We start from the raw sequence: 26,067 nt of genomic DNA on the forward strand, positions 1-26,067 counted from the left end.
AAAAAAAAAAAAAAAAAAAAAAAAAAAAAAAAAACACACATACATACCAACATGTGTCAGAAATTCGATCTAGTTTATAGAAATATCATTAAATATACCCTACGATTACTCTATAAAAAAGCCGAAATGGAGCCCATCACAAAGCTTCCTCTATGAGGAAGCAAAAATAAAAAAAATAAAAGTTCAAACAAGTCACAATGTAATTAAAAAAAAACAGAAATTCAAAATCGAGAAAAGTTCATGAAAATTCCAAAATAAAAATTAACCGAAGAAAAGGACTCTGAAGTTTCACTTCTGGTGCTAATTATTTTACTTTATTACTTATTAATATTCATTTTAACGTTTTTGGGTTTACTTACTTTTGACAATTACATTTTGACTTGTTTGAAGTTTCACTTCTGATGGCTGTCCACAGACAGCTAAGTTAACATTTTAGATTTTTTTTTCAAGTTCTTATTTTGACTCCCCAAGCAAATTCATCATGTCAAGTTGAAAATAGTTATTTATGTAACAAGTGCCCAAAAGGCGTTTTTGGGCACGAGTGTGCGGAAAAAGACACGAGTGCCGGCTATGCCGGCACGAGTGGGTGTTTTTTCCGCACACTGTGCGCAAAAAGCTGGGCACGTGTTGCATACAAAATTTTATGCAATAGGAGACGAAAAATACTTTCATTTAAATGAGGCGTTTTACCGCACACCCGTGTCCAAAATGAGACATTTTACTGCACACAAGTGTCCAAAAACGCTTTTTGCGCACTAAAAAATGTGCGAAAAAAGACATTTTTCGTCATACTATTGCATAAAATATTTTTACAAAACCGGCGCATAGCATCTCAACAGCCAGTTTCAGTTCATAACAATGCTATAAACCACCGAGGGCAAACTTTGTTAAGATAACAATTATATCCGCGTTTTATCTCATCAAGTCTATATAATTCAGAAAACTACAACGACAAAGAGGAAAAGCCTGCAACATTACCCTACGGCAATCCAAGTGCAGATAAAAATCCCTTGTAATCATTCTGGTTAGTCTGGGCATATGGTTATCAAAGAGAATTTCCTCACTAGCGAGTTATTTTTCTTTTGGGGGAGATTCCCGCAGCCTTCACATTATTACTAAATGATAATTTCGGTAGTCATTTTTGTATTATATAGAAGCAGACATCTCTCAACGCTCACGCATTTCTCTACCCCCCGCCTATCTCTTTTCATGCATGTGTGCGCACGAAGCTACATGATTGTAGTGTTAAAACATAACAAAGCCCAGTATGAGTACCCCTCTTGCATCACATTTTATCATCAATGTGATGATGCTACTCACGGGGCGCAAAATTGAAACGACTGCTAGAGACAGCAGCGCCAGAGAGTCGGGTCTTCCAGTTCAACCGTTCTCACCTCAAGTATCTAAGGCTTTTTTAAAAAGCTAATTTGCAGCTAGAAAGAGACGGCTAAATGTAAAAGGCGTTAGATACGAGAGGACGACATAGAGAATAAGGGAGCTCGCTAGCATTGCTGCTTTTTGCCCCTATTCAGATGCTATCTTCAGAACAAACAAGCGAGCGCGCGTCTGCGTAAATTTGATGTATATATATATGCGTATATTATAAACAAGTACCGATATCAGCAGCAGCAGTTCAAGGCTTGCTTGTATCTACTGCAAGAAAATGAAAAGTTGCTGTCAGCGTGCCTGCTGAACACGGGTCATGCGTGAAAGAACCACGAATTTCTTTGAGCTAACACCATTGATGCTTTAATTGCGCTGCTTCTGTGAATAGTGACGCTGTGACATGCATCTGCTATCCATTGCGTAAAATAAGAAATGGATTTGGTGGAGTTTTTTTGCACCAGCTTGCGATTGTTTCTTGACTGTGATACTACACCATTCAATACTTATTACTTACAGTTCAGTGCATTTGCAGAAACGTACCAATCTAAGAGTAAACACAATTTGTCAAGTACCAGTTTTTATTTTTCGAATTAGCATTTAACGTGAGAATAATAAAAATGCAATGAAGTGTTTGACGTAAATTATACGGAAACAAGATCTTGATTTTTTCATTGTCCGAGTCATTTTTAAATTCATAACGCTGCAAACAAGAATTTTTTAATATCGCTCTGGTTAAAAATGAGGATCTTGCGTTTCTGGAATCGATAATTTTTCTTATTTCCTCCGGCTCATCGGCATATTCGCATGCATATACATACACAAGGCGTTATGTATATAGACGCTCGCGTACGAACGGTAAAATTGCATTGAGCATTTGAATTATTGACAGAAGCTGACTCGGCGCATGCGGGATTCATAATATACAACAAGGCAAATATATCGCGAATATCGTATTTATTATACATACGTATGCGCTTTTGCTTATTATACCTTTGGCGATAAATTTCGCGTTGCTTCTTTTGAAAAGGGGCCACTTGTATAATATATACATATGCTTTTAATATATCCAATACACGCGCTCCACTGTTACGCTGCAACCTTTCAAACTTCATCATAATACAAAACGTATACACTCATACACACGTGTGCACGCAAGCTCTAATATGTAAATGCGCAAGGAAGACAATGACAGTGCAGGAGCACCAGTTTCTTCTCTGAAAGAATATATAAATTACGAAAAAGGATATATTACGTTTACAAACTTGTACTCGCGATTCGTTTTTGAGGCATCCATGCAATTATTGCCTCGAAAGCTGAAATATAAATGCACGAAAAAAAAAACAAAAACGTGCCCCTAATACATAGAACTTATAAAACTGGGTCGATATCACTATGCTCGCAAATTTTTGGTACAACGAGCTGTACGATACTGTATACTACCTTGATTTAGCGAATCGCAGATTTTAAAATCATACATTTTATTATCTTTTGTCGACCACATAAATTGTTGCAACTCGTCATTGTTATCAAATTTTACAATATAACAAAGTTGATTGTTTTCTTTATCCATTGAAATATTTAAGTAAACGGCATTTTAATTAAATACCAATATTTGATGCAAATTTAAAACAAAAAACATCATGGAAATCTGAACCATTATTTCAAGTACTCGGTATGATTTCCTTTTGCTATTGCTTTATGTCAGGATTAAGTTTCAACAACTTCCTACAAGGAACTGGTACATTCTTGTGTCAACAAAATAAATCACTCGGCAACGATGTTCTTCTATTTGTTATGTTAAAAGCATGATTGCTTTTAAACAAAGACTCATTTGGCATTCTGCACGTGAAGTTCCAGAGCTCCTTTCTCGAGTACGAACAATGTAGACCTTTTATTTTTTAGACTCATATGAGAATAGAAGATTCGGTAAACAGTCTAAACATTTTACAAATAAGGTTTAGAACGATCAAATATTTTTCAACAAAAGTTTTAGTATGATCCTAACAAAAAAATTGTATTCATTTATTTCAAATTTTTTCATAAAATATGATAAAATGTACATAAGTCACTAGTAAAATTACTTTATTTATTATACTCTAATGAAACAATCATTGACTTCAATATTTAATTTGGAAAAGTTCTATGAATATTTTTTTTCATATAACTACATTAAAGAAGCCATTACTGTCATATAAGAAACCGCAGTATTGACAAGCTGCATTTAAAAGATTTTGATTTAAAAATAATCTTTTAATTCTTAACAATTGATTACATACTTACACCATTGAAGTTTTCATAATTCATATTTAAAAGTGGCGAAGGACCTGATGTTAATTCACAAGGTTTTAATGCTCTCATCATGATTATTTGTATCATTGACCTTGTTTTTAATGGAAAATGATACCATCCACTACAATAACTAGAATTTAAATATTATGAAAAAAAACTTCGATTTTTTTAATCAACTAAATTAGCGATAATAGGGTTTTATACCTGTCCTCAAAAATATCACTGCTTATATCATTCAATAACTGCCCAAAATGACTTATCAAAAATGCAAGAAAAATTATGCACGTGAATGATAAACTCATTTCAACTAATAAAAATACATGTTTATTTTTCCAAGCGAACAATACCTAAAAAAATTCATTCAAACAAAGTGAACAAAGTCACGATAATTTAGTCGCAATAAACGCGTTTATTGATCGAACTTACCATAGTTCCAGTAAAACTCATACCACACAAAATGTTACCTGTTATGATAATCAAAACTTTTCGAGCAAAAGTTTGCACTGTTTTAAAATACCTAAAATTTTATCAAATAATTATCATAACAATCGCATTATAAAAATTATTATTTACTTTTGAATATCAATAGACTTTTAAAAAAATTTTATTTTGGCATTCATAATGCACTCAACTCTATTGCTTCATTATGCTGTTTAGCAATATCTTTAACTTCATTATGAATATAATGATCTGACGATCCACCAAATGAATAAGAATTACTCGAGACCAAATTGTGCAGTTTCTTCATTCGATTGCTTAAAATTATAAACATTTAAGTATAAACAGAAATTCTAATGTATATATATTATTATCAGGTACAATTCAAAATTAAAACCGACTCACCCAATTAAATAAAATCTTACGAGATTAACATTTATGAAAACTGTAGTAGCTGCAAGTAGCGAGCATACAAATGTTCCGAACATTGCCATGATGAAGATTGTGTAAATGAACCATAATTGAAAATATTGTTCACGTCTCGGTAATTCACTAGTTGTACATAACTGTTGAGTCCAATTTAAACCGGGAATTATTCGATTCGCTATCGGTGCCATAGTTGCAGGAATAACAGCAAATCCTACATATGAAAACATAATAAAAACTGCAGAGAAAAATTAAAAGGTTTAAAAAATCTTTGGATTTTAGCTATTGTTTTGATGTATTAATTTTTGATACACCATTAACATACTTCTTAAAAATATGATTATTTTTCGATGTTTTAAGCTACTGTCAATTAAAATTTGTTTCTCTTCCGGCACAGTTACACTGTTCCAATAATCTACTGTATCTAAGTTGAATTTTTTAATCTTATGGATAAAAATTAAAGTCTTTAGTTGTTTCATCGTGTGTTAATAAATGTTTGAAAATTTTTATAATACCTTTGCTTCCATGGTGGTAAATATTAAAAATATACTTAAAAGAGTTATCAAGAAACAGCATTCAAATATATTTTGGACAGCGATAGCCCAATCAATAGGTTTTTTAAAAGATTTATTAATTGCAGTTGATAACTGTTGAATTATATTATTGACAATTTATCGTTTAATTGACTGAAAATTGATTACAATGTCAGTTTGATAAAATTCTTATGTTACCGATAAGTATACCACATGTAACATGTTGAGAATTAGAAATGCTCTTCCAATCTTCTGGATTTTTCGATTTTGATAAGGCCATATAAAACAGCATTGATAAAAAATTTTACTTGATGCAAAATATATCCTATCTATTTCTTCGTTGTTAAGTATTTCTATTTTGGCTGTTTTTGTAGTTGTTTCCATGATAAATTTTGTATTTGTCAATTCTCTTTATTATTATTGAAACTGACAAGTTTTTACGGTGAAGTGTACCATTAGCTTCGTGATTTTCGCAGTTTTTTTCTAGAGCACAACGAATCTTTTGAAATGAACTAGAAAAGCGTATTTTGAATTAAACGTTTAAAATTGAATCCATATCTATTAATAGTATAGTCACGGTTTTTGCACGAATTTTAAAATAAATCTATTATTCAAACATGAAGTAGGGCTTTAGTAGGCAACAGTGGTTCTCCAAATAAATTTGTTTTTTTTTTCAGAAAGCTAATATAAAATGCAGATTGATCTATGACTCGATTTTTATTTTCGAGTAAAGCTCGACTAAAATTGTATTATATGAACAACCAAATAGAAAGCATGGAAAGATTTTGATGAAATTTAGCACACTTCTTAATTTGTGCATGGAAAAGACTCTGTTAAATTTTTGGACCTTGCGGTTAGCTCTGCGTTGATATAATTTATTACTGCCCTAGGCCGTGAAAAACGTATAAGTCCCAGAGTACGTGTATTTAGCGACTGAAGCAAAACCGTATCGAAGTCGAAAATCGCTCTTTCTGCTTTGCGTAGAGGCAGGGAAGTAGTCACTTTCGGACCGCTGGTATGAAATAGTATATTACGTGGCAAGGGACGAAAGTTGAACTTCCATTCCTGCAAAGTTATGCAGGGGAAGCTCGGCTTCGCCTCGGACGATAATTACACGTGCTCTGAGGCTTTCCAGTTTTTCGCTCCCTAGGCACGTAATATACTATTCCCACTCTAACCTAAAATACGCAACTTTTGAAGTTCATAATTACCGAATTCTTCTGTATATCAATTTAGATAAGTTCTTTAGCTAGGTGCAATTGGACTGTTTAAAATAAGTCACCCGTGTCCAAACAGGTGGTTTACTTTTACATACAATTCATAAAGTGTTCATTCATAGTAATTTTTGGATTTCTTATATTAAAAATAAGATGTATGTAAAGCCCCGGAGATTTAGTCACATTCGAAAATTCAATCATATTTCCATGCAATGCTCATACCACTTTCGTAGCCCTCATAAATCAGAATCAGAAATCCATCGACGTATACGTATAAAAATACTAGGGCTATTCTGTCGTGTCATAAATCAGTGTTAAAATAGATACCAATGTATACACATATTGTATCAGAAGAATTATCGTTGCTTGAAAAAAAACAAAGATGCCGTACGAAGTACGTTGCACCCCCATATAGTTTTTGAGATGGACGAAAATGGCCATCTTGAGATCTGACTGTGTTTTGTTATGTTGAGCAGACCTTTCTCTCTTTTACTCCATATCTGTCGCCCCCTTTACAAAACTGGCCTCAACGCGGACACTTTCTCGACGGCAACGACGACGACCATAAGCAAGCAATTTAAATGTAAATTGAAAAGCAGCTCCTGGCATACAAATTGTTAAACTTCGCATCACAATATACCGTGTGCCAAGATCAAGTACGCGCACCCAAAGTCTAAGAAATTGCAAGTATAGAGAGAGAGAGAGTGAGCAAGAGAGAGAGAGACAATATGAAAGAGATACGAAAAGAAAAAAAATTAAATGAGAGGTCAATACAAAGAAAAAGTAACGCGGCTAGAAGAGGTGCAAAAGAAGTGCACGGTAATATATTTCAAAGGAGAAACTTGCTGTGAATATACGAGAGGGTGCTTTTATAAATCGATCCTTGCATTGTACTTCATGCACATTATCTTTTCACACTTTATTACTTGTCATTCTCGCAAGGGCGGAATTTTTATTTTTCCTTCCATGATTTGAAGCCATCATAATGGACAATAGATAGGTTTTTTTTACAAACAAAGTAATGAACTTTTGCTAACTATGTCAAACAAATGTGACGAGGTGAAATGAAATGTAGTTTCTGAGTAGTTGGGTTGTTTTTAATAATAGATGCTATGCTGAACGAAGACTTTGTCTGAATTAATAGAGTGACATTGAAATGATATTCTTGATCACGTATAATGCATAAAATTAATTCAGTGATCTCATTTCATTATGTCATCTTAACAATGAAATTTCATAGCTTTACTCTTTCCAGTAACGCATTCCCTTTGACAATTGAAGCTACATAATTCAGAACGATATATAAGTGTTATACATCCATAAAAGTCCATTCCACATCAAGTAGTGCATCGCAGCCGATGTTCGATCATACTGCACAGAGCGTGTATTATATATAAACTACTCTCCAGCGCGTCAAAGTGTGCACTCAAGCGACGCCTATTTGCCCTCGAGTTTGTCTATATATCTATACATATCTATGTAACACCTCGAGAGTTTCGTGAAATTTCGAAATACCACTTCGATACGCCAAATATTCCATTAATCGAAAAGCCTACTGAGTTGAGAGATCGGTTCAGTTTTATTTTTAATTTCTCGATTTCACTGACGATTGGTTTCTTTGTGTCATATGACTTTCTCTCTGTCTATATACCAGTACGGTATTATCGTTCTGCCTCCAAAATGACTTCCCACACAGGCTATGTTTTAGAGCGCCGTAGGAAATGCTCAGGCGTTAGATCTTTTGTATCGAATTTGCGCTAGGACAAAGTTCGGGGGCACAAATAGACGAACGCTGTTCAAGAAAGATCTTGTTCTCTTTTTTTCGCGCAAAAGCGAGAGATCCATGCTATAGCTCGTCTTTTTCTCGCTTCTCAAACAATACACCAAATCATTCAATATTGATCTTTTTGACAATGGACGATTGTACGTTTTAGCATCGTATCGAAGGCTGTATATATAGGCAAACGGAAAAGGGTTTCATGCGATAATGCGTATATAGCTTTTGCTTTCGATGTGAATGTATACGAGCGTAACTCTTTTCTACGACGAACTAGCACCAGCAGAAGAAGGCAGCGTGTTTCAGCTCCTGACAACCATTATAATCGTCTTTCTCTCGGTAGCTATAAACGCGTGACGACGACGACGACGACAACTTTTCCTCCTGCACACTCTGACACTCGCTAGCGCGTTGAATATAAACGTACTGCAGTCCCCTTAGTGCTAGCTTGCGTACTTATTACTTTCGCCATCTTTCTCTTCCTTGCTTCTCTTTCTCGTTCTCTTTCTAACCCAGATATTTTCTGAGAAAAAGGAGTAGGGGTTTGGCGAAACAGTCAAGATTACAATGTCTTTTTGTTGAAAGTACTTGAGAGCTTTCGATAAAAGCGGCAACAGCCGTTCTCTTTCTGTGTCGTGCGATTGTTCATCGGAAGGAAAATCCAGGGTGATTGTCAAACTTCTTCCGTTTGCGCTTGTCCTGCGCTTTCGCTCTTTATAGATTTATAAGAATAAATGCCATGAGACCCGATCACACTTTGAGTCTACCAAAGCTAAGGGGATTTGTTTTTACACCCCGTGTGTCAGCGCGATGAAAGTGTTTTATTTGTCTCTCAACGCCAATTTTTCTGCGCCCATATACTCCGTTTTGAACGTGCATGTTGATGTAAAAGAAACTCGCCGAGTTTGTTGCTTTACTTGTATTTTTTTTACTCAAAACTTTGTGAATAAACTAACTTTTACAGTAGTTCTCTTCAATTTTTATTTTAATAAACGATGTGAAAGCTTTTCTCTATGCGAACAATTTAAAACTCGCTCAAACGGTGCCAGGTTATATGAAAGCTTTAGGATACATTCATTTTAGTCAAAGTTTCCTGTAATGTCATTCAAGCGCTCAATGCCATCACTGCTAGAGATCAACCACAATAATCGTGTTCGCGTGAATGACTTGTGAACTATTACTGCAACTGGTTTCTCTCTCCCTTCCTCTAAACGTATATATGGGTTAAACCAAGACAAGCAGGATATGTCAAAAATTGTAAATTAAACTACTTACGTATACTCACGAAGATTATTTCTAAAAATGTGAGGTTCGTAGATTCTTCATGCATAAGCAAAGACTAAAAGATGTATTTTTATTTTCTATATATTATTCTAATTTTAAAGGATGACTATGAAGAAATCTTTAGACAATAATACAGTGGATGCCGGTTATAACGAGATTCGCGGGACCATCGAAAAGTTCTCGTTATATCCGGTCCTCGTTATAGCCGACATGAGCATTAATCACAATAATTTTTTTGTTATTTACCAATTTCATTTTTTTATCAAATAAGATGAGATTATTATATGTATTGATTATTTATTTACATTGGTATGAATAATAATACTATAATAATATCATAGATAATAACATAAATTAATTGTATTAGTTATAAAAATTACAGAAAAATTTTGTTCATGAAACTCAAAATTTTAGTTTGTATTTGCTTTACTGATTTTTGTTTTAAATGAAAATTAGAAATACTTGATTTTATAATACTCTCACGATTTTTCCAAATCGTCGAAACAGTTGAGGACGGTCGATCATAAGTACTGCAAACTTCGGTATGAGATTTACCATTTTGAATGATAGAATACTTATCGCTCACTGATAACGTCTTCCTTTTTTTAGATTAAAATCTCCCATTTTCAAATTTTACGAAGAGAAAAGCAACTGTAAAACTGATCATTTAACTTGCTTAAAGTAAGCTTTTTGTACATAATTCTGTGTACGGATCTAGCTGCGAGTGTAAACACGCAATTTCTCGTTATAAACGTCAATTTTTCCAAAAATTTTTCTAATTTTTGCTCGTTATACCCGACTTCTCGTTATATCGAACTCGTTATATCGATCAAATTTCCTATACTAAATGCATTGGAACCAACCAAATGTCCAAAATCTTCTCGTAATAGCCGGTCTCTCCCTATATCCGACCTCGTTATAAACGGCCTCCACTGTAGTTCATTTCTTTTGAATAGGCAAATTTGGATGTTTTTTCAAAGACCAAAAATTGTTCACTAAATGGCTTGATCGGTTGATCTCTAGAAATATGTTGATAACATTCATAGGATGAAAAACCATGGGTTTTTTATCATTTTTACGAATTCGCACTGTATTTGCATCCTTCGCATGCTGCCATAATGTTCCGATTGGTCAGCGGATTAAGACATTTCATAAAAAGTTATATTTTTACTTTTGAGATAATAAGGATATAAACAAGTTCACATTTAGGCTTGAATTCTAATTTTCAATATTAAGAAGTTTTGAGGTTGCGAATATGATTTTTGATAACGAATTTGCATTTCTGGTAAAATTTGACATAAAAAATAATTATCCAAATATTTTTCCTATAGGATAAACACCCCATAAAAACTAAATAACAGAAAATGTAAACTCAACCTTAACTTTTTGGTAACGGCTGTTACGGAATAGCCCATATGCACCCTATATTGTTTCGAGGTGTTATGAGGCGAGTGCATTCGATAGATCTTGGCTGTTTAGCGCAATTACGAAAGCTCGTATTCGATGAATACAGATATACTCATCTCGACGATCGCAGGGGGTAGTTTCGTGCGAGGATTTTTCATCGATAAAAGGTTTTTCATAGCCGAGAATAAATAATATATATTTTTAATTAAAATTTCAATACGTCCGATCGGCTGGAATTTCATCAAAATTTTCGATTATCCATCAAAATAATCTTTACATAGACCTGTGTGTCGGTTAGCCATTGTTTACCCGCTACGCATCAGATCACGTGAATAATTCATCTTTCTCTCATTGCGATTATGCATGCGCAAGTACATGTATCGTGCCGTGCAACGCGTGTGCGTGTTTACCGCTATATATAGAGAGAGAGACAAAACCAAAGCTCATTTCGCACATGAGGTTTTGTTCAGTCGCTTCACAAATAATTAAATCTCCAAATTCATTCGCGCATAATATGTGTGCAGAATGCTTGTGCACGCGAAGGTGTATGTGCGCCGTGTCGATGCCAAGCCGAAGCTACTATCAACGTCCCTACACACACACGCGGCTTCGCGCACACACGACGCACGGCAGCCCTCGCAAGTATAAAACATTATGAAATTCACGAAGTTGGTTAGTATCAGCTGGACGCAGCGGTTACCACGGCTACTCTCGCTGGGCGCCGGCCCAACTAAAAATCCATCTATTTGCGTATTGCGCGTAACGTACGAGACTGCACCGAGGCTATAGAGGCTGTGTTGGCCTGCAGTGCATGTGTTTGTGTGCGAGTGCGTGCACGTGTTGTATGCGCACATACGTATCCAGACATCTGCGATAAATTAGCTTGACGCGGCAAAGCTTGTCACGGCTAGCGTACAACACGCTATATACACAGTCGAGAGCCACCGGCGCGTACAGGGAACGGTGTCTCGCGCTTGACCAGTGAATTATATAACGCTCCGCTCGCGCAGACACATGCTCGCAATGCGTCGATATATAGGCTATATAGCTGTGTCTCGCGTACTCGCGAGACACATACACATGCATGGCGATATAGTTACGTATATATATCTGTGCGCGCGCCGCTACGTATGCGTATAATTGACCCTCGAATCGTGTGCGCAGAGGTCCTCCCGCGCCTGTCCAACGTTCCTGTGTTTGTATACGTCATAATTAGCGTAATTGGAAATGCTCGCAGCGACAAGGCAGAAAGCCAATGCGAGCCCGCCATTGGAATATATACTCGCGAGGGCAGCAGCAGCAGCAGTCTGAATCAGCGCGAATATGGCACCAACGACGACGACGCCGACGACGACGTCAACGGCAGTATAATCGCTACACGTATGACCACACATATGCGTCACTGTACGAGTGTAGCGATTTCTCAAATTTTCTCTTTTTCTCGCTCGTTTCCCACCCCCTCTTACTCCATGGCAATATTGTATATTTATCGAATCTGCGCACGACTTCGTTGTAACTCGGCGTTCAGAATGTTTGCACTCTCGTGGACACGCAACAACATGGGGGTGCAGCGAGCTGCCAGTTCAATACGTACAAACGTACACGCATGCATCCACACACATACGCGCGCGTGGGCGCGACAATTAGTTATAGAAGGGCGCGTTAGACCGAGCGTGAAAATAATTGATTGCCAGAACAAATGTATATATATGCGAGTAAACACAGGGGAGCTTGCGTATATATAAAAGGTGCGAGATTTTTGCATGTTGAATTTCGCAAATCGTTGAGAAATGTATGATTAAACGAGTCGAGAGAGTCCGCGTGCACTTACTACTGTAAATACCGAATTATAAAGAGACACGCTTTATAGCGCGAAATATATAATTTTTTTTTCATTTTTTGCACTATCGAGGTGTGAAAAAGTCCCAGTTTCGAGTGGAAGCGGTTCTGACGTTAACGAGCGCAAGCTTGATTGTTACCTTTATAAAATAAATATTTTTGCAAACTATATTCACGTTATCAACAATTGCGCGATGAGTAAAAGAATCATTGCAAAATAAAATACTTTTCAATAATGTTAAGATGCTTTTATAGTTGCTATTACTGGCTGCCGGAAAACATTTTGTCTAAAGTAGAAAAACAGTTTTCTTTGTCAATTTTGAGGCGATAAATATTCAAGCTTTTATGGCAAAAAATAACATCACATCCAACTGCCTCCACTTTGTTCTAAAAATGTTATAAAAATATAGCTGAAAAATGTCGAAACTATTAGACACACGCCCATATAATATATATATATGAGCAGTTTTTTCATATATGTACAACTTTTGTGCGGGGGGTTCTCGGATCTGCCCCAAAATTTAGTATGTTATTTGGGTATGTGAAAATAGCCTTCAGGTAAATTTTTAGCCCTCTAGGGGCCTTAGGGCCCAAATTTGGGCCCCTCGAAGGTCCAAAAATAGCCGTTTTTACCTATTTTTGCGTATTATTCAAATATTTGTAACTCGGGCACCGGTGCATATTTTTTAACTCTGAGGGTCGCATTTTTTAGGTCAAGACATGTACTTTTCGTAAAAAAATTATGTAGAGCTCGATAGACCAACCCACGGTTATGGGGGGGCAATGAAAGGGGATGAAAAATCGCAAAATTGACGTTTTTTAGCTTTTTTTGAATTGATGCAGAAGGCGACTGGATTGACGTATTTACTTTTGCAACGTCTCATTTTAAAGGTATTTTTATTACCTTTAAATTGCTGTGCGCAGAATTAAGATTGGTTCAAAAACGATGGAGATAGAGCTGTTTAAAGGTGTCAACATTATGAAAAAAGGCGTTTTTTCGAGATTTCGATAAGCTGTAACTTTTTTCTAGTAACATGAATCTCTTTGAAATTTTATGTGAAAGTAGTTGATTACATGTAGTTTGAAGCCATGTAGGTAAGGATCTTGGTATTTGCCTCTATAACCGAAAACGAGGCCCCCGAAATCCGGCACTTTAGCCCTTATATAGGCAAAATACATGTTAAATTGGGCGGCAAAACTATTTGGTAACTCCTGAAATTATCGCAAAATAAACATAAAAAAAAAATCAAAAACCCCATATTAAACGTATTTTTCGACGAGGAATCCAATGGTAACCTCGAATTTGACCTTGAACATAACCTCTAAACTATAGCGAACCAAAATTGATTTTTCGCACGGTGACCCCCTTTTTTTATTTCAGATTTGAAAAGAGCGGAAAATTTCACGTTCAAATACATATTTCGTTTTTTTTTTCAAGGTAATTTTAAGGGCCCCACAGTTTGAAAATGAAGGCTCCATTAAAACTAATATTAAACTCAGCCAAAGAGTTTATTCTTGATCTGTGGGGCCCTTAAAATTACCTTGAAAAAAAAAACGAAATATGTATTTGAACGTGAAATTTTCCGCTCTTTTCAAATCTGAAATAAAAAAAGGGGGTCACCGTGCGAAAAATCAATTTTGGTTCGCTATAGTTTAGAGGTTATGTTCAAGGTCAAATTCGAGGTTACCATTGGATTCCTCGTCGAAAAATACGTTTAATATGGGGTTTTTGATTTTTTTTTTATGTTTATTTTGCGATAATTTCAGGAGTTACCAAATAGTTTTGCCGCCCAATTTAACATGTATTTTGCCTATATAAGGGCTAAAGTGCCGGATTTCGGGGGCCTCGTTTTCGGTTATAGAGGCAAATACCAAGATCCTTACCTACATGGCTTCAAACTACATGTAATCAACTACTTTCACATAAAATTTCAAAGAGATTCATGTTACTAGAAAAAAGTTACAGCTTATCGAAATCTCGAAAAAACGCCTTTTTTCATAATGTTGACACCTTTAAACAGCTCTATCTCCGTCGTTTTTGAACCAATCTTAATTCTGCGCACGGCAATTTAAAGGTAATAAAAATACCTTTAAAATGAGACGTTGCAAAAGTAAATACGTCAATCCAGTCGCCTTCTGCATCAATTCAAAAAAAGCTAAAAAACGTCAATTTTGCGATTTTTCATCCCCCTTCATTGCCCCCTCATAACCGGGGGTTGGTCTATCGAGCTCTACATAATTTTTTTACGAAAAGTACATGTCTTGACCTAAAAAATGCGACCCTCAGAGTTAAAAAATATGCACCGGTGCCCGAGTTACAAATATTTGAATAATACGCAAAAATAGGTAAAAACGGCTATTTTTGGACCTTCGAGGGGTCCAAATTTGGGCCCTAAGGCCCCTAGAGGGCTAAAAATTTACCTGAAGGCTATTTTCACATACCCAAATAACATACTAAATTTTGGGGCAGATCCGAGAACCCCCCGCACAAAAGTTGTACATATATGAAAAAACTGCTCATATATATATATATACAGGGCCAACGAACCCTTAGCGCTTGTTCTTATCTAATCGATTAACGTTATCTATATCTCTTTTTCATAATCATCTGAGTAGTTTAGTTTTTTTTTACCATCGCGGGTGGTGCTACAGACGTAGCAGCAGCACCAACTGATCGACCCCTGCAGCCATGCGCGCAGCTCGCTCACACATACTCGTAATTTAAATGCGGAAGATAAAATTTAATGGATTCGCTCGTAAAGTTGAGCACTGCATTGCACCCATTCGCGAGAAAGCGAAACGTGAGATGGTTCGGGAACTCCTTGCTCGTTGTACATTTCTGACACTTCTGGATGTCGTCGTACCCACCGTGTTTTATACTTCGTATTTTATTTACGACTCTGGATGCGTGTGCTGCGCTGCGCGTTTATACATACACGTGCGCATATATATAGTCGAGCTCGTTGGTGTTGAAAACATTCAACTCTCAATCATTTGTAGTTTGGCCTGTTTTTTCCTATCTGTACCTTAACTGTACGTGTTGTGTACCGTTCGGTCGTTCGAACAATTTGTCGAGCTTAGCATTTCATTCAGTTGAGATGCGGAGTTGGATCGTTGAGCTTAGACTTTAAATATAATAAAGAATAGCATCTTAATTTCTTATCATTGAAAAAGGTTCCATTTTTTTTTTTTATTAAAAATTTAATAGAACAGTCTAAAATTATCCTAGGTTTCTCAAATGTATCATTTGAAGTATTCACTTATAGTAAGTTTAAATCATTTAAAATTTCATATCGTAATAGTATTAATTTGCAGGTTGCATTACCCGCAAAAAAATTACCGTAAATCTGGGCGTGATAACGCGACTTTATATTTCTGTTAATAGCATTATATGTTATACATACAGAAAATGCAACTCGCAATGGGCGCGAGTGCAGCCAACAAATTTATACATTATTTCGTCTCGAATCGAAATTCTGCGCTTTTTGGCCCAATCGGGAAAAAGCGAGAACGCTCGAGAGAGCTCGAGTTAATTAATACGTCCGCGTGCGATGGTAAACCGCCGCCCGCCTGCCCTGCCGCTCGCGCGCATATACTCAAATCCTCGTTTTACCAAGTAAGTTTTAAACGCGCAGTGCATTTATATATATATATATACACACACACATAGGCAGCACACATGCAGCATGCAGGATTCAAAAACAATTTGTGCCGAGAGCTCCCGAGTGTCGAACTGTTTCGGCCCCTACGTGATTGGCATTGATTCCTTCGTTCGCAGCTTCGGAATCGCTGCGCTAATGCTTATAATCTTCCCGCTACCAGTGCAGTCGTTAACTTCCAAAGTGAAATTTCTCTCACAAATTGCGCGTGTATAGATACAGATATATAAGCGAGCTGCGTAAATAAAGTATACTTTTTGCCTATACAGCAGTAGCGGGAAGAAAAATAGCACAGATTTTCTCACGTACGAGTTCGAACTACATGTATTTTCGCTCATACCGGAAGCCGCGCAAGAAAAATGATGCTTCAGCGTAGAGCGGACGCATACATGGTCCAACAGCGGTATTGTCCACATTCGACGAGAGCCAAGAAGGAAAAGACCACATGTCTCGATAGTGTTGCGGCTAACGAGCGTTATAAATTCGCGGCGCTCGCACACACACACACAGATGAAACTGAACGCGCACACTCGCAAACACCAGTGCAGAATCGCTCGTGAGATTTCTGTAAGCGATAAGCGCGGGCATAAATTAAAGACAAACAAATTCTCTGTTTCTCTCTTTCATCGGTAGTCGCTACTCGTAGCTGCTGCTATATATAATGATGTATATACTCGCACACGAGTTGGGTCGAGGGAGAGAAAGAGCGAGTGTCCCTCTTAATTTTGGACATCATTCTTTTTCACGACGAAAGCTTGTTTCATTTCACGCGCTAGTCCGCGGATCATTAATTTTCCACTTTTTTGTCAGATACATACATTACGCAGACGCGCTTCACCATTATTTTTTTGTATCATACGTTCTGTTTTTTTTTACATTCGAGAATTGGTCATTTTGCACAACATGGACGATACTTTTTTCAAAAATTATATCTGATATTGCACCTTTAAAAAATGCGTAAATTTGCAAGATTGTTTTTCATTGATTTCTGAAAATATTGAGCCTAAAATTTCTAGCTTTTTTCTTTTAATATTTACATACTACCTTTTATTTGATTTCAGTTCGAAATGGTTATTCATGCGTACCAGTTGCTTTATCGGAAGGTCTGGACATTCGATTGGAAACAGCTGTTCGCAGTGTTCGTTATAGCACCGATGGTGTCGAGGTGTATACGTCACCGGCAAACGCTGTTCCATCGTCTGAGACAACCTGCCACAAGTGCGATGCGGTTCTAGTAACTCTGCCACTGGGTGTGCTCAAAGCCGAGCATCCTCAATCAAAAGTTACCTTTACTCCGCCCTTACCTGATTGGAAGGCACAAGCGATACAGAGACTTGGTTTTGGAAATCTCAATAAGGTAAAAAATATTTTATTATTATTTAATAAGTTATCAATACTACAGAAGTAGACTTATACAGTTGTTTTGGATATTGAAACAGTAGTATCAAATTAACGTACATTATTCTACTACTTTTCATTAATCGCGTGAGTAATCAGTTAGTTTTTAATAGTGACGGTAACAAGTATTTCGAATTATCTTATTAAATAAAACACAGTTGTTAATCTATGATTTTTTCATTAAAACATGTTTGGTCATTGTTGAATGTTGAGGAATTTTTAATCACCTACTTTTTGCTAACTTTCGACTGCTGTAACAGCAGCTTTTATGCAGTAAATTATTTTTTATTCAATGAACTTTTAACTTGAAACTACCGTATTAGATAAAAATGTATAACTCGAGAAATCCTGGAATTCTTGCGTAAGAATTTTGCGATCGGTATCTCTAAGGTGCTCAAACAGTTTATTACTTTATCAATTTACTAATAATTAAGTTTTAATTCCAGACAAAATTGTGAAAAGAAACGATGTGATTAAGCACTCATGAGGCATTTTTTCAGAAAAAAAAATACTACGAAAAATATCAAACAACATAATTATGTTAAATATTGTTAGTCTAATTAGGCAGAGTGTCGAGTTTCAGGACTATCATCAGTTAATGAAAGGAGGTGAGAAAATATGAAAGTTGATCTCAAAGGTTCTGTGTGCGTAATAATAAAATTGATGGAATGAAATTCTTCATCCAGCTCGTGTCGCTTTATGGTGGAAAAGCAGCAACTCACTCTCCCCCCATGGTATACCTTGATGCTGTCTTTTCTAGTTTGATGCATAATTAAAAATGTGCGTGTCCAGTAGTAAATACGTCAGCGAGTACAAAACAGCGCAGTAGTATAAGCAGCTGTATGTAGCGGTACAACGTGGTGTGAGTAGCAGTGGCAGCAGCAGCAGCCCTCGTGCTTTCTTTCTTTCTCTCTAATTAAATTAGTAATTTAGTAATGGCCTACTCGAGAGTGAGAGCACGGAAGAGGGCACACAAAGGGCCAGATATAAGCGAGCACTTGCGCACACCTTATTCATACGCGGCGTACTCTGCAGTCTATATACCTGTGCGCGCTGCGTCGGTGTGTGTGTATAGGTACACAGAACAGTGGCAGCAGCAGTAGCAGCGTCGAGCTTCTTGCTAAAGAGAGCGGACGAGGCTACGACTACGACGACGCCCCTTATCACCGCGTGCGCTCGTGTAATTAATTTCTCGGAGCGGGCGTAATTAGCTTAAAGAGAAGGCCTACACACTTCGTCAGTATTACAAAGATAAGCTTGCAACGGCGCTGCCACAGGCGGCCCGGATGAAATATTATGAATAAACACGTTTCGAGCGAGCTAAACATATATGTATATAATGCGCACAAAGAAAATTAATCCACTCTTGCGTACGTGTGCAATTTAGGCTAAGCTTAGCTGTCAAAGCACTCGCGATTGATGATACGAAAAAGTTTCAGCATAAAGGGAGCAAGGCAAGCGGAATCAAACCGAGTAATGATTTTTGTTTTATGTGACTAGGTGGTGCTGTGCTTTGACAAAATCTTCTGGGATCCGACGTCGAACCTCTTCGGTCACGTCGGCAGCACGACGGCCTCCCGCGGGGAATTATTTCTATTCTGGAACTTGTATAAAGCACCGGTACTGTTGGCGCTCGTCGCAGGTGAGGCGGCATGCGTGATGGAGACCATCAGCGACGACGTTATCGTAGGTCGTTGCATCCACGTGCTCAAGGTAAGCTTTTGCGCGCCTTCCAGCGCGCTCACTTTACATATCGCCGTACGCATCCGCCGCGTGTGCCAACTCCAATATTATGTATGTGAACCAAGTGTCTCTTGCGAGCACTTCTAGCTTTTTCGACTCTGCGCTTCGTATTTCTAGTTTAATCTCGGCAATATTTCAATTAATGAAAATATCCAACTTTTGCAATGCTACTATGAAATTTCAAATGGAAAATTTCGTGGCATTTTTCAAAAGTATATTTTAATTTAGTTTTATTGAATAATTATCGGTATGAACTATTTAATTCTATAATTATGTTATGCCACGTTCAATACGCTGGATAATAGTCTCATAACTTAACTTTTTGAAATTACTCGCCTGTCAGTTCGATATTGCCGATTGCATATCATTATAGTTGGGCAGTATAATCTAAATTTCTTTGGTTATCGAATAAGAACTTTGGCTCAAACTCAACTCACTTGTACGACCCGACTAATCGAATCAACTGACGCGTTCTTCTTTGTTTTTTCTTTCTTTCATTCAAGTCGATTCCAACTTTTACTAGTTTGATACGCCAATGTAGTAGTCGGAATATTGCATCGTAGAAATTCAAATGACATAATTAAGCTAATTCGTTCGCAAGATGCACGAATTTCTTTGAAAATATTTTGTGTGTGAAAAAGAAATCTGCTCGATTTGGAAACAGAAGCGACGCAAAGTTGTGTATTATAAAGAAAATCGCGCATAATACGACGAAACTTTTATATACGCGCCACTGTACACGAGTCGGCACTTATCTTGCATGACTTCCTTTTGAGACTTTCCGGCTCCGTCTTATCACATTTCTCATACCAAATTCGCTATTCGCGTATATATTTTCATACACAGGCACATACACGGACACACACACGTTTAAACTTGTACATCTCCCGGCTTAGGTGGCCAGCATGCGACAAAATTAATTACCCGCAAGCATTTTTCATCGTTCAAAAGCAGTGTAGAAGAAGAGAAGCAGAGAAGAGCAGCATGAAATAAAAGGGAAAGGCAACAGAGACTGGCACGGACATAATATGCGCGCTATAAGATTTTTCTGAAGCGTACTTTAAGCGCTCCTTCTTTCTTCGCCCAGCTTTTGAAGGCCGAAGTACTTGTTTGATGATAAGAAAAAAAAAATTGCTCGAAATTACATTGCCAGAGTGTAATGCGCGCCAAAGTGTAATAACAATAATCAAACTAACGAAAATTGCGGATGTTCACATGAATGTCTGGCGCCTCGGCCCTTTTACTTTTGAACTATATAAATATTTATCTAATTTCATTCCTCGCTGTCAGCATTACCGAGTGAACATTAAAGTACATAATTTTCTTTCTTTTATACTTTTGTATTGTAAAAGAATTATCTTGATGACGATAAAAAACTTGATGAGTAACACATTTTTCAATTATAATCAACTCATATACCGAAAAAGGTGTACTAACAAAAATTAATTTTCAGTTATGGCATTTCACGTCAACTCTCCCAGTGCCGCACGGCGCGGCAGAATTAAGTCAAATCACTAAATTTGTAAATCACTGTAAAAGTACTAAAATGCACCTTGAGAAAAAAACGAAAATATGATTTCGATGGGAAATTGCCTCAGCTTTCTGATGGTGAGGTCAGATTTTCCGAAATTTTCCGCTTTAACCGGGAAAATCGCTGGGAAAACTTTAAAGTCGATTATCTCGAAAACTTCATTTTTAAGATTTTTTTAAATAGTCTAGATCGAAAGATCAGGAAATTTCCCATCGATATAGACATTTTCCAGAGAGGCGTTTTTTGATTTTAGCGAGATATAGCGAGAGAAAGAAGAAAAAACGTGGTTTTTTGTTTAGTTGTTTTTACCAGAAAAAACGTGGTTTTTTGTTTAGTTGTTTTTTCTTCTTTCTCTCGCTATATCTCGCTAAAATCAAAAAACGCCTCTCTGGAAAATGTCTATATCGATGGGAAATTTCCTGATCTTTCGATCTAGACTATTAAAAAAAATCTTAAAAATGAAGTTTTCGAGATAATCGAATTTTAAGTTTTCCCAGCGATTTTCCCGGTTAAAGCGGAAAATTTTGGAAAATCTGACCTCACCATCAGAAAGCTGAGGCAATTTCCCATCGAAATCATATGTTCGTTTTTTTCTCAAGGTGCATTTTAGTACTTTTACAGTGATTTACAAATTTAGTGATTTGACTTAATTCTGCCGCGCCGTGCGGCACTGGGAGAGTTGACGTGAAATGCCACAGTTATATCATTGTTTTTTCATAAAATTTGTCAATATTAATCATATAATTAACTAAAGATATGCGAAATCAAAAATAGAACCAACCGCATAAGTCTTGAACGATTCAAAGCGTTTGTTTACAAAATAAAAACCATAATTAGAAAATAATGTAATAAAATATTAATAATAAAAAATGTTAATTTCATAGGGAATATTCGGGAATCAAGTACCGCAGCCGAAAGAGAGCGTAGTTACCCGCTGGCGCGCCGACCCATGGGCCCGGGGTTCTTACAGCTTCGTAGCCGTTGGGAGCTCAGGCAGCGATTACGACCTTCTGGCGGCCCCCGTGTCACCTCCGGCGAGCAATCATTCTCCTCCCGGTGCAGCCGCGCCTCAGCCGCGCGTCTTCTTCGCGGGTGAGTAGAATAACTTACACGCGGCATCGCTGGTTTTTTCTTGCCTGCTAGTTCAAGAAAGAGAGAGATACATATTTTGTGCTGCTGCTGCTGCTGCTGAAGCATGCATGTACATACATATTATACGCGTGTGGCTGCTCTTGACGTTAGTCAAGTGCTTGTCGGAGAAATAGCTAGGGAAATGTTACGTAAAGTTATGCGCGCGAGCAGTCTCGCGAGCGGGCGGATTGTCGCGTGCGTGCGTGCGTTTGCCGCGTTTACACGCAGAGCAGCGAGATTGACGAACGGGTTTTGCGCGCGCGAGTTAATGAAAAAGAGATTTGCTGCATACGCAAGTGAAATGCGTCTAATTGATTTTTCGCGATCAGCGCATCCACTTATCCGTGATTCCTGTCGTAATAATGTTCAAAGGCTTTCGATGAAACTAGTTGTGTCGGGTAGCGCTCTCGAGAGGAACTCGTATTTGCGCTGCTCAGTGACGCCGCATAGTAGGCCTGCATCACTGATAATGATAGTCCAGTTCGCTGCAGTGACAAACTCTGCTGCCCAAACCATTCAAGTCATGAACGTTCGTACATGTATCCAGATATAAGGTATAAGCAGCTGCGACACTCCGTCAAGTATAACGCACACGTATGCGTATAATATATGTGCACACATACATGTATGCTCACAGCAGCAGCAATAGCAGCAAGTACGGCTCACTCGCAGGTATAATACGACAACGACAACAATAATAACAATAGTTATAGTTCGGTCATACGCACGTTCACGTGCATATGTATTGCATACACGTGATATATATACATTATATACAATATACATATAATATTATGCATGGATACATATATATTCACACGTCGTTTGTCTGTCCATTTGTGCGTGGACGTTATATAGGCGAGCACACGATCCGCAATTATCCGGCGACGGTTCACGGTGCCTTCCTGAGCGGTCTGCGCGAGGGTGGCCGCATAGCCGACCTGCTTTGCGGTAGTCCGTATGCCGCGCCGCCGAGCAGCTCCGCATCGTCCAATAGTCAGCCACAAGCAACAGCGGCGTCAGCATCGGCCTCGGCAGCCTCGACGACATAACCTTGATAACGACGACCGAATTTCAACGATGGCTGCCTCCAATAATGTAGCCGGAAATCATCCCATCAATTGTAATTAACTGTAGCATTTCGATTCTTTCTTAATGCAATGATTATAGTAATAAAAAGACGTTTAGCTTGTTGCGAAAATAATCTGTTATTTGCTTTATTTCATCTCGACGGAACAAAGAAGTTTAATAATTAGATAAATTTTACATTAGAACTTGGAATAGAAGCGATCGTAATTTAATTGTCTTTTTAATGTCAAATACGTAGCTGAACGAGATACTCTGTACTGGCAGGAGCGCAGAGCGGCAATGGTGGCGGTTGAACGGCGCTAATCGGTTTATAGCCATTGATTCTCACTTCCTCCTCTTCCTTCTGCTCCTCCATCTCCCCTACTCTCGCTCGTCAGCTTCAATTATGCTCGAACGAGCGTATATAGAGAAGAGCAGAGGAGTTGGAGAAATCGTTTATAGTTTGCTATTCGAAAACTTTTGCCCTACTCCATCCTCTGCCTTGCACACGTGTAAATGTATGCATCTTACACGTATAACGGCTGCAGACATATATACGTGTATGCTACGGATGGATGTGCACCTTGCACTGCGGCGCCATCCGCGGTTTCGAGCTAAGCTATCGTATTGACTTCCATGCTGCTCGCAAGGTAAGTCGTGTGCATTATATGCTGTTATATATACTTGCAAAGTTTTTTTGCGTACATTTTTTTACTTCCATTTCAGTTTAAATAAGTTTTAACTTCAGTGACAGTTATTGTCAATAAAAATATTAATAATAATTAATTATTATTAGAAATTATTCATATGAGGTCACATTATTATTTTCTATTGATATTTTTCAAAGCTTTTTATTCCGAAAATACTATTTTCAGCCTTTCAATCTAATGTGTTATTATATTGTCGTATAAATCATTGTAGATTTTGGATAAGATAATATAGTTATTTGGTTTTATAATGTTCATTTAAATGTGAAAATATCACGCAAGTATTCCGAAGAATCAATTATTCAGTGGTCAACGTTTAACATAGCAGAGTGCGCAAAGCTAGTTATAAATACTAAAATTTTCCTCGGAATAATCACGAAATGCTCTTAAGCAACGAATAGAGACGAATCATTATAGTACTCCACATTTGTCTCTCTCCGCATTATAATAACAAATAAGCCATCAGGGAAATAAGAGGAGGAGAGGCTTTATTAACATGCTCATTTCGAGATGATGATTACCACCCTATATATACTCGGATTCAATACCGCACAAAGCTCTCAGGATATATACGCACACTAAATTGAAGGCAAAGGTAGTCGCGTTATAGCCGGATCTCTCATCCTTGCGTAAAATCTAAAAAAAAAGACATTGTCAACAATTCCCGTTAAGAAATGAATACTTCCCACGAACTTATACCAGCAATTTTACTCTAACCAGTAAGACTAAAAAAAACCATTAATCAGATTCTGAAAAGAAAGTAAAAAATTGCATGTATGAAAAAAAGAGGCGATGATTCGGATGAAGCGTCCGCGTATCCGGAGATAAATTGACTCGCGACTAATTAAATTACTAGCTTGGCTTGCAGGAGGCGATTGATTGGGGTTTCAAAAGGAAATTTTTTTTCAAAGTCAATAATTAATACATTGGTAAAGCATTGTAAAAACAGCGTATTGAACAAAATTATTTTCTAAAAAGGTTATAAAAATCTATAATTATTTTTATATTTAAAAGTATTATTAAATATGTTTCACTGGTATATGAGTGATTCTGACTAACTTTTAAAATAACGCCTAAAAAAATTTTTGATGAAAAATTTAGCGGCACAGTATCCGGAATGAATTTTTCTTGAATATTATCAACAAAGAATCCCAAAAATAACTTTGGGCTTTATTTTCCTCCATAGTCCATTTGGGAAACCCGATTTAAATGTGGGTCAAAATAAAACTTCTTCAAATTTTCGAATGACACCGATCTAGATGCGCTTTTGATATGTTATAGTACATGGTAAAAAAATCCTAAAGCCAAAATTTTACTCCCCATCCCCCCCTCCTACCCCCTCCACCCCTATAAACGTCCATTCTTTATTTATATTCATTCTGAAGCCCTGAAGTAATTAAAAAATCTGAAAAAATTCATAATAGTACATATCAACAAAACTAAGCACCTTGAATTTCTTCAGATTTTTCGAGGGCTTCAGGCCTTCAGATAAAATAATTAAAAATTTGGAAAATTTATATACGGCGATACGAGCCAATATCAAACTCGAAAATTTTTTTCTCTGTTTTATGCATTGAAAAACATGACCTTAAATTTCTTTGGATTTTTTCAAGTTTCCTTATGCACTTTTTGAAGCGAAAAAACCCCTTTTTCTTTCATGTGTTTTCATGTGACATTACTTATATCATCCCGCACATAATTATCTACGTAGGCGAATTGCGTAGTCATTATAAATGAATTAAATGTAAAATTTTTTTTTTACGGCCTTGCCCTTGATGATATAGCAAAATTTTTTAAATAAAAAAAGAAAGTGTGTGAAAAAAAATTATTTGTTGAATAATTTATTTATTCATGATAAGAAAAAAATTTTTCATGAAAAAAAATATATTTATAAAAATTTTTCATGAAAAAAAAAATTTTTTATAAAAATTGTTTATAAATTTCCCATGAAAAAAATTTTTTTTATAAATTAATTAATTTATTCATAGTAGAAAAAAATTTCATGAAAAAAAAATTTTTTTCAAAAATTTTTAAGTGATTAACGCAGGATTATCGAATGTTCAATCCAGCGTACAATTCTTATTAAATAAGGGACAGAGTTCTGGTTGGGCTCATTTTGTTCGTCTTTTCCAGCCCTTTTTAAACATGTATACAGATATAAAAAAAAACAATAGTCCATTGTAAAAAATGAAAATGTATAAAAAAAGCTAAAAGTTCAAATAATCCAGTACGCG

General features: G+C 36.7%; 1 protein-coding gene across 3 annotated transcripts in view; it reads left to right on the top strand.

Annotated features, from left to right (window-relative positions):
* LOC106658470 (lysine-specific histone demethylase 1A) overlaps window positions 1-23,259 on the top strand; it is a 192,711-nt gene extending 169,452 nt beyond the window's left edge. For all 3 annotated transcript variants that reach the window (XM_023463205.1, XM_023463206.1, XM_023463207.1), the window contains exons 10-13: window positions 17,317-17,612; window positions 19,154-19,366; window positions 21,812-22,019; window positions 22,917-23,259. In XM_023463205.1, the coding sequence (XP_023318973.1) occupies window positions 17,317-17,612; window positions 19,154-19,366; window positions 21,812-22,019; window positions 22,917-23,110 (911 nt within the window). In that variant the 3' untranslated portion in view covers window positions 23,111-23,259. The remainder of the gene's footprint in view (window positions 1-17,316; window positions 17,613-19,153; window positions 19,367-21,811; window positions 22,020-22,916) is intronic.
* The last annotated feature ends 2,808 nt before the right edge of the window (window positions 23,260-26,067 follow it).

This window comes from Trichogramma pretiosum, unplaced genomic scaffold, assembly GCF_000599845.2.
Source record: "Trichogramma pretiosum strain Unisexual culture from Peru unplaced genomic scaffold, Tpre_2.0 scaffold28, whole genome shotgun sequence".
NCBI lineage: Eukaryota > Metazoa > Arthropoda > Insecta > Hymenoptera > Trichogrammatidae > Trichogramma > Trichogramma pretiosum.